At 44.1% G+C, this 13,663-nt stretch overlaps 1 protein-coding gene across 5 annotated transcripts in view; it reads right to left on the bottom strand.

Moving 5' to 3' along the window:
• The window catches only part of PC (pyruvate carboxylase), a 582,027-nt gene that overhangs the window by 44,790 nt on the left and 523,574 nt on the right, over positions 1 to 13,663 (bottom strand). For all 5 annotated transcript variants that reach the window (XM_029611112.1, XM_029611108.1, XM_029611109.1 and 2 more), the window contains one exon: positions 5,360 to 5,539. In XM_029611112.1, the coding sequence (XP_029466972.1) occupies positions 5,360 to 5,539 (180 nt within the window). The remainder of the gene's footprint in view (positions 1 to 5,359; positions 5,540 to 13,663) is intronic.

Genomic DNA, 13,663 nt, shown 5'->3' with positions numbered 1-13,663 from the left:
CCTAGACTTTGCGAGGAAATGCCCATAATATAACACAATCAGATAATACCATGTTGTCAGAGACAGGCTGAGACAGTTTCTAGTTTTACTACCCTTTGCCCTAGTTCCCATTGCACCTAAGGACTTATAGTGCCCAATTATCTTAAAGACACTGAGCTTGATATTCAGCAAGTCAGTGAGCAGATAACTTTATCCAAATATTCAGCAGGGTTTATCCAAATAAAAGTGATGACTAGGCAGCAAGCAGCTGATGCTGCAGGCAGTTTTCCAGCTGATGGACTCAGAGCTGCAGTAGATTTACAATTGACTAGTGGCTGGCTGTCTTAAAATTTAAAAGTTGGCCAGAAACCAAAAAATTAGCTAATTTTCAGTGATCTTTCTAATGTCAGAAATTGTTGACAATTTTCAAGTTAATGAACGTATGGGTTTAGTCATTAATACAAGGCACAGATATTTTGGAAGAATGGTGAAATAGTTGAAAAAAATGTCAAGATAGACTATTGCTTTAATTCACCCTATAACATGCACATATGCGAATATAACTTGGAAGAGAATGTGCCTGTTGAGAGCATTATGGGAAGGAGTGAGGAAAAAGGTCTTGTTGTAGAGTTTATCCCTGATGAGTTGCAAGGAACAGTTAAGGAAAGAGACCTTGTAGTGGATTCCTAGTAATAGCTGGATGGAAAGCAGTAAAGAGAGGCCATTAGGGAAAGAATTCTTGATGACATCCAGGGACACTTACCATCTGTAGCTGCTTGGATTGTTCCTGCCCATTTCCCATCTTGCCTGCCTTTTACGGGTCTGTACTTTGCTGCTTCTTTCAGCATGAATCCTCCCAAGCTGATCCCATCTATCCACCTGCCACTGATCTCATTAGCAAGGGCCCATAAGTTTCATGGGAATGCCAGAGAAACTCTGTTGCATACACAGAGGGCATGGGGGAGGCATTGGGGTGGCTTGAGGGAATGATGGCTACTACCTGGAGATGAATATCCTTATTCAATAATGTGACTCCAACATTGCTCTATGCTTCAACGGCAAGAGGAAATGTGGGAAAAAAGGATTTGCAACCACATAAAAGCAGGGGAGTAGCTTGCTTGTTATGGCAGTTACTACCCCAAACAAAAAAATACTGGATACTTCACTTTCAATGCAAATCCAGCATAGCTCTCTGCTTCAACGGCAGGGGAGGAAGTTTGACACTTTACACATATGCAGCATAGCTCTCTGCTTCAACGGCAGGGGAGGAAGTTTGACACTTCACGCATATCCAGCATGGCCCTCTGCTTCAACGGCGGGGGAGCAGGACTGATACTTCACTTTCAATGCATAGCCATCATGGCTCTCTGCTTCAACGGCAGGGGGGAATGAAGAAAGGTGGATCTATATTCAGACAACAATCAACAAGGACTGAATTACACAGTCTGAATAAACAGATAAGCGTGGGTGCAGCTTGCTTATTGTGGTGGTTAATACCCCTAACTAAATTAAGCTATTTCACTTAGATGCAGTTCCAACACTGCTCTCTACATTAATGGCGGGGGTGGAAGGGAAATAGAATAAAAAAAGGTTACTAAGAGCCAACAGAAACAGATAAGTATGTGAGAGAAAAAAAAAGTGCAAAAGCTTGCTGGGCAGACTGGATGGGCCGTTTGGTTTTCTTCTGTCGTCATTTCTATGTTTCTATGACAAAGGAGTGCTCCTTTGTGCTTGTTTTCTGAATTAATTTAATTCAGTTTCAATGTTTTGATTAGGTGTATCCATAGCTCCTGTGACATATTTAATATCATCCCTGTATGGATTAGGCATGGAAGATATGGAGAACTCTCTTGTCCCTATTGGCCTCACTGAAAAGGTAGTTCCCCTTATTTAATTACTGTCAGTACCTACAAACCACTTGTATCTGTTTTAATACAGTCTGTATCTTATTAATGTGCGATCTATTTCTAGAAAGAAAGCACCGGTTATTTTTTATGTGGTTAATAATCATGCTCCAGACTATCTCTGTATTACTGAAACGAGGTTTTCATAGTCAAAATTAAGTTCTGATGAATCAACTCTGCCAACCAACCTATTCTATGGCTGCATATTATAGGGAGACCAGATAGGGGGTGCGGGTTATTGGTTATACATATTATAAGTATTCCTTAGTTCTGACAATGGTAAATTAATACATGGTCGCCCCATACAAATCTCTTGTACTGACATCACTAGCTTTCAGTGTTTACTTGTGCTACTTTCTGCTTGGGCTTCTCAATAACAACATCTCTCTTGTTACTGAATTTTTGGCTGACTGGAATATTAACAAAAATATTTATTGTTTTGGGAGACTAATCTATAGGTTGATAAATTTCATTTATCATCCACTTGTGAACTGTTTTTGGATACTATGGCTGCTCTGGGTTGGAGACAAACAATACAAACCAACTCACAGGAAAGGGCACACATTTGATCTACTATTTATAAATAAATCATCTATTCATTTAGTGGATGACAGGGTATCAGTGTGTGAGGTCTTCTGGTCTGATCAGTATTTATTACAGAGATGGCTAACTCTGGACCTCAAGAGCCACAAATAGGCCAGATTTTCAGAATATCCAAAATGAATTTGGATGAGATAGATTTGCATGCACTATCTCATGCATATTCATTGTGGATTATACTGAAGACCTGGCTTGTTTGTGGCTCTCAAGGATCAGAGTTGGCCATCCCTGATCTATTAAGATTTGTCTGCCAGATGCCATTCATGGCCATCATTCTGAGAACCAAAGATCTTTCACAAGCCATGGTTATATTAACCCTGAGTTCTAGTACCATCTTCTGTCAATATAAATTATGACAATGTTGATAGCTGGCACTCAAAACTGCAATCCATAGTGGATGAGAATGCACCTATAAAATCTTTTTCCCCTTGACTTTTGAAATCTGCTCCCTGGTATATAACTGAATTGGGTTCATTAAAATATCTATTGAGATGGGTCAAGCATCAATGGCAGAAACATAAAACTTTAAAAATGGAACCATTCTGAAAGGGCTGTTGGCAGAAATTACACAACTGACCTATCATAAATATGCTGTCAATACATGGAAGTTTTGTGCCAGCAGCACGATTAAACCGGGACACTGACAAGAAATGCTTCCGACATCTCAGAGTGAGCCAGATGTAAACATTTGTCAATGATATTAAATGTCATCTAATATAGACTGTTTGTGTGTAAATATTAGAATATTTTAATGGAGTCTTTTTGTTAAATCGGAATGCTGAAAATCATGGAACATTGTTTGGGTTCTTACAATGTGATTATGTTATGCTCCCATCATTTTTCTCCTTCAGTATTTATGCTGAAGATTGATTCTTTACAATTTTATGTGCCCCTGATGCAGCTCAAAAAACATTGAATCAGTGTCGAGCCAATCTGACTGTGAAGAAATACGATGACTTCCTGCTCGAAACTATGAAGTAACTTTCTGCTCAAAATTGTGAAGTGTTCAGATTTCCAGCTTGAGGTAAATGACTTAGTATTAAAGAAATTATTTCCCAGCACTAATGGAAGTTTTCTATTTAACAAACAAATAAATTGTTTCTCAGCATTAATAGAAGCTTTTGATTTACAATTTAAAAAAAAAAAACCAAACATAAAAAAACAGAGAACTCTCACGTTCATTTCACTTAGATGATCCATGACCAATGATTAAAAACAATGATCACTTCTCTTTGAAGACATTAGAAATTTGAAGATTAAGTTCCGTCAGTGTCTGTGGCAATATGAAGGTCATGTGATTTAATATGAGGTCATACCAGATCTTAAAGTGTGCGGAGACTGTTTCACCTTTTTTGGTTGCTTTTTTGGAGAGCATATTTCATGGCAGGCTACTTTGAAAATTTGTATTGATCTGTTTAGCAACTGTTATGCATTGGCATAATCATAATAAACTTTGTCAATATATAAATAAAATAGAGCTGATGATTCTGAGTCATAGCACCATGATAGATCCTCCTGTCAAGCTAAGTTTTAAAGGTCTTAACCTACCTATTAGAAATCAGATCCAGAATTTAGACATAATCCTTGAATTTAAGCTAGCGCATATCCAGAATGTTGTACGAGTAGACTTATTTAAACTTCGCACATTGAGTCGATTGACACAACTTCTAAGCAGGAAACTTTTCGATTTGTTCGCCAGGCCTTGGTATTTTCAGGCATGGACTATTGAACTTTGGTGTATCTTGGTATAGGAACCAAGTAGTGATCCCCCATGCCTGGAGACACAAATGCAGTCTGAATCCAGCCTCTCTCAAAACACTTTATCTTTATTACAGCGTTACAATCAGACAATTGTAGATTGCCTTCCCTTCAGAACAGTGTACTCAATTATTCATAGTTCAGTACTGTTTCCCTCAGTACTCACAGTTCAGCTTTAGCACAGCTCAGTGTTTGGACATTGTTAAATTACAGGAGCTGCCTTCCTCCTGGAGACCTGGGCTGGTCTGGTTACCCCCCACCTGGGTCCCAGCTCTTATTCTCCAGTCTCTGGTTATGCCCTCTGAGCTCCATACTCTCCTTAAGGAATTTAAGGTGAACCAGGTGACTAGCCTGGTCAAGCACAGGTAAATAGAGGAACACTAGGGACACTGCCTCACACTTGGTTTGCCTCAGAATACTTTCAGGCCATTTCATATTCACCAGAATTTGACTGCACTTTTTTTATTTTTTTTTTATAACAGGGACTGGACTACATGACCTTATTTCCCCTATTTTACAATACCTCCAATACCTTCCTGTATAGTGGAGGGTGAAATTTAAGATTTCCATTTTGATGCATAAAACCATTTATGCTCAAGCAGTAACACCATTGAATCCTGTGTTACATATCTACCACCGTACAAGAGCATTATGCTCTGCAAATCAAGGATTACTGGAGGTCCTATCCAGTCACTCCCATTCAGTCAATCAGCACATTTGGATGAGACTAGAGATAGTGCATTCACAAGACCCTTGCTTGATCAGCTTTGTTTATTTGTTTAATAACATGTTTACCCAATTTAAGAAACTTTTAAAATCCTATCTGTTTAAGCAACCTTTTGTCATTATGGACTAAAGCTGATTTTCAGGGTCAGATGGTTTTACATATAGCTAGTCCTAAGTATGCCTGGTGGTGTTTTTGGGTGAATTGACAGCTTGTTAATGATTGTTATATTTGTATGCTATCTTTTCTTTTAATTTTGTGTATGTTTTATATTCCCTGCTGTGAACAGTGGAGGTACATGAGTTATAACATTTTAAAAACAAATACATTTATCCCTGATGAGAGCCTGATGGAATGGGGCATAGAAAGAGAATGGGGATAGAGGTTTGCTTACCTTGGAGCGAAGGGGCTCTGGGAAGCCCCCATGTGGGATGCCAACGAAACCTTGCAAATACTCTACTACAGACAATGGGAAGGACAGCTCATCTGCCGAGGACTCTACTTCTTCTCTTGTCAGCCCATTGTGCACCATGAACTGGGCTAAATCTCCAACAATTTTCGACGATGGTGTGACCTGAAATGAACAGGACTATGTGAGTATGGAAGACTAGTTCCCTGACAGAGAGGAAAAGGTGAAGATGACTTACTGTGGCATGGGGCCCTGATTCCCAGGCACAGCAAGATCATCAGCAGGGCATATCAGTGGATTAACAGAATACTGGCAAGGAGAAAACATTAATCTCATTGTATCATAAGCAGCAGGGAACACAGAACATCCTTAGGGTTTTCTATCCCACCAAATTATATTGCAAGGAACAAAGATCTTCTCAGGCTTTTGACATTTCTAACTTTATTTTATTTATATATTTAGTGGATTTGTTCTGCTAATTCAAACAAATTGGAATGGCTACATAGATAGAATTGGCATGCTTCCCCCTTTCTCGGTCAGCCATTGCCGTGTCACCAACCATAGGGCTTGCAGCTCTGGTTACCATTACCTTTTGTTCTTTGCCACAGCACCTTCTAGTGGTAGCTGTCCCTGGCCCACTTGACATTTGGCTGATCACTGACTCTACGGCTCCTGTTGCCGGCACTCATTTTTCCCTGTTATAATGCCTTCTAGCATCTGCTCACCTGGGATGTGTGGATGCCTATGTCTGAACGACTCCACAGCCCTGGCTACCTTGTCTTTGCCGGCACAGCACCCCTATGTATCATGGCCTAGAATACTGCACCAAGGGGATTACAGATAGAAAGATAGATGGACAGGACATTAGGCATTTTCTTGCACACAAAATACCTAAAAATGGATTGCTCATAAAGAATTACAGTAAAAACAATATATATCTTACTTTATTAGGGTTCAATTGGGAATTAACTCTATTCACATATATACTGGAGTAGACCGAAGCATAAAAAAAACATTTATTTAAAAATTTTTCTATACCGTCGTTAAGTTAAATACCATCACAACGGTTTACAGAAGGGCACGATAAAGAGAAATATGGGTGGTATAGATTACAAATTACTCGTGTGCCATCATAGTACGGTAACAATTTAAAATAATAAACTAGGTGTGTAAGTTAAACCTGATTGTTAGGAACAAATTAGGCAGTTTGATTTTAACATTAATGTGCTTATGTAGGTTACTAAAAACATCTAGCTTGGTGCATCCTTATGGCTCAACTATTTTTCTCCTTTTCTTTATCTTTATAAAATGCTTGTTTAAAAAGCCAGGTTTTCAGGTCGGGTGACGTCACCGGGAGACATGGCAGCTTAACTAAAGAGCTCCCGGGCTTTCCGAGCAACGATCCGAGCGCATCCCACCCCGGCACTCATCCCTTGCGGTGATAACGTTTGGAGAACACGCAGTAACCGAACCCGCATATGTCGACTCGGAAAAAAGGCGCCGATCTCAGCCGCTTCTCCTATTCTAAGGAGGGTATGGCTGCGGGTGCAGACGCGGCCTTGCAGAACGTGGCAGAGGAAGAGGAAATGAATGGGACGCCGGATAACCCTGTGCAATCGGATTCGGTCCCCACACGCAGCGAATTTTGCCAATGGTTTATGGATCTAAGGGCGGATATGAAGGCCAATAAAAAGGAGATGTTGGAGAAATTTGCGGAATTTAGAGAGGAGATGGTGGATATCGGACGCAGAGTGGACGAATGCGACGTGCGGATAGAGGCCCAGGACGACAAAATCCGAAATCTCCAGACGCAAAGCGCCAACCATACCTCTCTTGCTGAAGAGCTAAGCCTCAAATTGGAGGACTTGGAAAACAGGAATCGTAGGTGCAACCTACGATTCCGCGGAGTTCCTGAAACTGAGGCCTACCAAGATTGCCACGCGGTGGTACAATCCATCAGCCGGGACCTCCTCTCTAAAATGGCCGACGGTCCGCAACCCGCGCTTGCTCCTGAGATCGAACTCGAACGGGCGCATCGAACTCTAGGGCCGAGACAAGGGAACCTTCCGAGGGATATCATCGCCTGCTACCTGCGGTTCCCGGTGAAGGAGAAGATTTTACAAATAGCCAGGCAAAAGAAGACTTGGGACTGGGAAACACATTCGATCGCTGTGTTCACCGACCTCTCCCCGGGAACCCTCAGGCGCCGGCAGGAATACAGGTCGATCACCTCTTTGCTTCGACAAGAAGACCTTCGATATAGATGGCTTTATCCGACCGGGTTGTCTATCACTATTAAGGGCGCCACTTCTAAAGCTACCTCGCCGGAGGAGGCGGCGGCCGTGTTGCGGGCCGCAGGATTTACTGTACAGCACTCCGCCCCAGCGACGCAGAGAGAAGAGCGGCGCGACTACCCCCGATGGCAGCGGGTGGAGAAAGGTGGTCGCCGGCTCCGGAGGCAATCTGATACACCACTGCAGCCTTCGATTGAAGATCAGGGCTGAGGCTCAGTCACCCTGGGGGCAGTTTTCTCGGCCGAGAGTCCGGTCTGAGGTCTGGTTAATATTCTACGATGGAGGCGACTGACATGGCCTCCGATATTGACTTTTGCTTGTTTATAACTGAGTTTGCATATTTGCAGCATTTCTTTCTGTTGAAGTGCGGGTGAGAGTTAAATGTTTGGGATGAGTGTTGGGGTGGGGAGGGGGGGTGTTTGTGAGTGGCCTTGGGGGTCTACGGGGGCTGTTCATTGTACCCAGTAGCACACCGACCATGCCTGAGCTGCAGGCAGGCCATAGTGGTATGGCATTTGAATACGGGGGGAGGGGGGGAGGGGGGAAGATGGGGGGATAGGGAATACTGGGCACTTAGGCAGGAACAAAGGGAGAGGTCTTAGGAATGGAGATTATTGGGACGCTCAGTGCCATGGGATTAGCCGGTGCTGGGCGATGGGGCCATTTCGGGAGAATGTGTCCCCACAGTTTTTTGTGGCCAGGATCGTAGGAGCTAAGGGGGGCGGCCCGACTTGGGAAGATTGGGGTGCTTGCTCCCTTCGGGACGTTGTATTTTTTGGCGCTAGGATTTTTTCAATAACCTAATCAGTTGGGATGGCTGTACAAATTTTTTCTCTGAATGTAAAGGGCATTAATATCCCTCGGAAGCGCCAACTGCTGCGGCAGGATAGGGGCTTTCAATCAGCAGACATTATATGCCTGCAAGAGACACACTTAACGCGCAGGTATGAACATGTGCTTGCCTGGCCAGACTTGGCGCACAGGCTATTCTCTGCGGCGCACAAGCACTGTAAGTATGCCGGCGTGTGTATCTTATTCAAACGGGGCTTGGATCTACACATACATAAACATATTGAAGATGCCAGTGGCAGATACCTTTTGGTTAAATTTGATCTGAAGGGGGAAGTGTATACCCTAGTAAATCTCTATGCCCCGAATACTGACCAGCGTAGCTATTTTGCTAAGGTTAATCAATTATTGCAAGATGAAGGGGATGGAAAACTGATCTTAGTGGGGGATTTCAATGTGACGTTGGACCCTCGGTTAGACAATTCGGGTGGTAGTAGTAGTGGGACGGGACCTGCCAGGCGGGGATTGCGTTCCCTCATGAAGACGTGGCACCTTATAGATATTTGGCGCCATAGAAATCCACATAGCCGAAATTACACGTTTTATTCTACTGCCCACCAGTCCTATACTAGGATAGATTATTTCCTGATAGACGGGATGTTGGCTGATATGGTCCCCTTGTCCGATCTAGGGAACATAGAGTGGTCGGACCACGCTCCGGTGGTGCTTTCAGTGGATCTGTCTCGGGGTGATAGGGGCTACCGCCCGTGGAAAATGAATGATTCTTTGCTCCTTGATGAAACATTCTGTACTACACTGCAGGAAAGGATCGAGGAATATTTGCACCTTAACGTTGGGCAACCGGCGGTAATCTGGGGACTGTTTAAAAGCTGTTGTGAGGGGGCACTTGATTTCAAGGGGCTCCTTCTGTAAGAAACTTAGTCAACAGGAGAAACAACAAGTGGTTGCCGACATAGCTGCCCTATCAGTGACCCATTAAAAAACGCTTTCTAAGGTGGTGTATGCTCAATTGCAGAGGGCTAGGGATAGACTTCGGAGTATGGCTGATGCGGAGCTGGTTGCCCGGGCTACTCTCATCTCTCAGGAGAAATTTGAATGGGGTGACAGATCTGGACGTCTCCTGGCCAGATATCTGAAACAGCGCATGCTACAAAATCAGATTTTGGGAATAGAGAGCCCAGAGGGACAGATGCTCACCTCCCCTCCGGATATTAGACAGCGTTTCCAACAATTCTATGGCAAGCTGTATGCAGAGCAGCAGGGGATCACAGACACCCAAATTGACAGGTACCTGGAGGAGATCTCGCTACCCACGCTTACTAGTGAGGACAGGGGTTTCTTGGATGGCGAGATTTCGCTTTTGGAGATCCACTCCGCTATTAAGACCTAAAAGCAAACAAGGCCCCCGGTTTTAGACGGCTTTACGCCTCAGTTTTATAAGAAATTGCTTGTCAGTCGTGGCTCCCCCATTACAAGCTCTGTTTAATTCCCTGAGGGAGGGTCACTCCTTGGGTCCCGGGGCGAATGTAGCAGGTATCACCATTTTGGGTAAGCCAGGTCGGGATGTCAGGAAATGTGGCTCATATAGGCCTATTTCTCTCATCAATGTCGATTTGAAAATTTTGGCCAAAATACTTGCAACCCGTCTAAACAGAATCATAGCCCGTTTGATCCACTCAGATCAGGCGGGGTTCATCCCAGGCCGATGGCCGCTGACAAACATTAGGAAAATTATTGATCTGGTGGAGAGAGCTAATTTGGTGGGCCTACCGACTGTGTTACTCTCAGTGGATGCGGAAAAAGCATTCGACATGGTCCATTGGAGGTTTTTGTTCCGGACCATGGAAGGCATGAACATCGGCCCCTATTTCTTGACCTGGTTAACCCAGCTATATACAGATCCTCAGGCTAGGGTTAAGGTTAACGGGACCTACTCTGATCCTTTCCAAATTCAAAGGGGAACAAGACAGGGGTGTCCCCTTTCCCCACTGCTCTTCGCGCTATATCTAGAACCTTTGGCAATCAGGGTTCGACAAAGTGGGAGTATTCGAGGGGTTCCAGTGGGGGGGCGGGAATACAAGATGTCTATGTTCGCTGACGATGTCCTGTTTACATTGTCGCAGCCCGCTGATTCCCTCTCGGCGGTCCTTACTACTGTACTAGACTTTGGGAAGGTGTCTGGTTTCACGCTGAATGCGGAAAAATCGGAAATTTTAAATGTCAATGTCCCAGAGTGCGAAATCCCGAGATTGCAGTCGTCACTCCCCTTTAAATGGGCCTCCAAGAAACTGAAGTACCTTGGGGTCTTCATTAGCAGTAATCTTGGTGATCTTCTTCGGCTGAACTATCCCCCACTCATACAAAGAATTTTTAAAGATCTTGACAGGTGGGAAGGGCTTTACCTCTCCTGGTTTGGCAGAATCTCAGCAATCAAAATGAACGTCTTGCCCTGTTTGGGTTATTTATTTCAAGCTTTGCCCATTCACATTCCCGCTGCTATGCTCAAGTTATGGCAACGGCGGATATTCTCCTACATTTGGAGGCGGCGGCCACCTCGACTAGCGCAAGCGGTTATGTACCGACCCAAATTGAGGGGTGGGCTGGGGGTCCCTAATTTGTCCTGGTATTTGCTGGCGGCTCAGCTCAGGGCCCTTTTCGACTGTCACAGGAAAAGGGACTCCAAACAATGGGTAGACATAGAACAAGCATGGTTGGGCAAAACGCCTTTGCGGTCACTGGTATGGCAGCCCAAGGCAACTTGGTGTAGGTCCCTATCTATGGCAACGGCCACGAGCAACACATTGCGGCTGTGGGACAAGTGGAAAGAGACCTTGGTGGGGGTCCGAAACTATTTTTATAGCTCTGAGGTGTCTAGTAACACACGGTTTCCGGCAGGGAGTCAATCTCGGACCCTCCAGCAGTGGACGGTGAAAGGGCTTCGATATATGGCACAACTGTGGGATGGCAGAAAGGTGACAGACTTTACAGTTCTTCAGGACAAATATCATCCCCAGACTCTGACATTTTTCTTTATCTACAAATCCGCCACTTTGTGCAGAGGGAAAGAATAGATTTAGATCTTGTAAAGGGAAAAACTCAAATAGAGAACTGGTATGACCAGGCGGACGATCTGAAGGGGGCGATTTCACAAGTTTATAGTTACTTGAATAGAGACCCCAAGGTAAAGGCTGCCTTTATGAGGGCATGGGAGATGGACTTGGGCGCACCCCTATCGGAGGAAGCTTGGGACTCGATTTTCCTGGGTACTAAAAAGAGCTCTCCTTTTGCTGCTTTGAGCGAGAATAGCTACAAGGTGCTCTTGCGGTGGTACCTGACTCCATTACGCCTCCACCATTACTCCCCGTCTAAGGACTCCAATTGTTGGAGAGGCTGTGGTCGGGTGGGGTCCTATTACCATATGTGGTGGTCCTGCCCTCTTATACAGAGATTCTGGCAGCTTATCAATACTTCCATTAAGCAGATTACGGGACACGACGCTGCATTAACACCAGAACAGGCACTACTAAATATGCCAGTAGAGATTCCCCGTGGGCGGGGCCGACTCATAACACTAATAATTATTGCAGCACGATGTGAGATTGCTAAGGGGTGGCGCTTGAGTACGGTGCCAACTCTCCATAATCTTACGTCCCGTTTGTCCAAACTCTACTCCTTGCATACACCCATTATTGTTCGGCAGAAGCAGCAGGTGCAATGGCGACCGCTACAAGACTGGTTGTACCCTCCCGAAGGGAAGGAGGGCGGTGGTCCTGCTTAGTCTCCTCCAGTGTATAGGCCTTTCTTCCATGTATTCGAGCTCCGTGGTGGAGCTCTCTGTAACTGGTCCCTCATGATGACACTTGTTTTTACTCTCTTGTTTCGATTACCCGGTATTCCCAAGGGAAGGGGGGGGGGGGGCACGCAGTACGGAATGCTATCAATCCGAAGATCTAAAAGTGCGTGGAGCTTTTACCTATCTAGTTGCGTAATTACATTTCAGATAGCCAATGTTCAAATGTTGTTGTACTACTTGGAAGCACATAATGTTATTGCTGGTTACCTTGTATTTCGGATTCTGTGAAGGATGTAAACTGCTATGATGGAAATCATAATAAAATTTTAATTACAAAAAAGCCAGGTTTTCAGATTAGTTTTGAATAATTTCAGATTTGTCTGTAGTCTTATTTCGAGTGGCATGGTATTCCAGAGTACAGGACCAGCCAGTGACAGTGCTCTTTCCCTTACTTGCGTGAGATGTGCTGATTTGACAGAGGGGACAGTTAGTAGAGCTTTATTTGCAGATCTCATGTTTCTTTGTGGTACATGCACGCGCAGTGCCGTGTTAAGCACTGTGCGTGCATGTACCACATGCACGCACAGTGCATGTGGTGCATGTTTCCAATGAATTAAATTCAACTTAGTAAACCTCATCACTATAATAGTTTTCTTTCCTACAAAAATGCTCCACAGGTAATCAGGACCTGGCCATATGCATCAGAAAATCTGCAGCACATATGTATGCCCTCAAAGGATTATGTATATTCTTGTGACAGTAGGAGGCCTGAATTTGCTCTTCAGGTTGGTGAGAAGCAAGAAGTTCTGCTCAAATAGTGGCTCACAACCCTAAAAAGTGGGGAGGCGGTCAACATAGAAGAGCACAGAAAACATAGAAACAGGATGGCAGAAAAAGACCATACAGCCTAGTCTGCCCATCTCTACAATCCCTAACCATTCCCTCAGAGATCCCCTGTGCTTGTCTCGTGATTCCTTGAATTCAGCTTCATGCTTTCACTACCCTTGCTATAAAGAAATACTTCCTTAGATTATCCCTTTTCAGCCTTATCCCAGGGCCCTTTGTTCCATAGCATTCTTTCTGTTGAACATGGCCCACCTCCTATGCATTGATACCTTGGAGGTATTTAAATGTCTCTATTATATCTCCCTTATCCCACACCTTTCCTCTAAGGCATACATGTTTAGATCTTGAAGTCTGTCCTCATTCGCTTTACAATGAAAATCACTGAATATTTTAGTAGACACCCATCCGATGTATTTCCTTTTGAAGAAGGTGTGGTCTCCAGAATTGTACACAGTATTCCAAATATCTCGCTAGGGATTTACACAGGAGCAATATCACCTTTTTCTGCTGACCATTCTTCTCCCTATGCACCAAACCTCTTTCTAG

This window comes from Rhinatrema bivittatum, chromosome 8, assembly GCF_901001135.1.
Source record: "Rhinatrema bivittatum chromosome 8, aRhiBiv1.1, whole genome shotgun sequence".
Taxonomy (NCBI): Eukaryota; Metazoa; Chordata; class Amphibia; order Gymnophiona; family Rhinatrematidae; genus Rhinatrema; species Rhinatrema bivittatum.
This window is presented reverse-complemented; position numbering and strand designations above follow the sequence as displayed.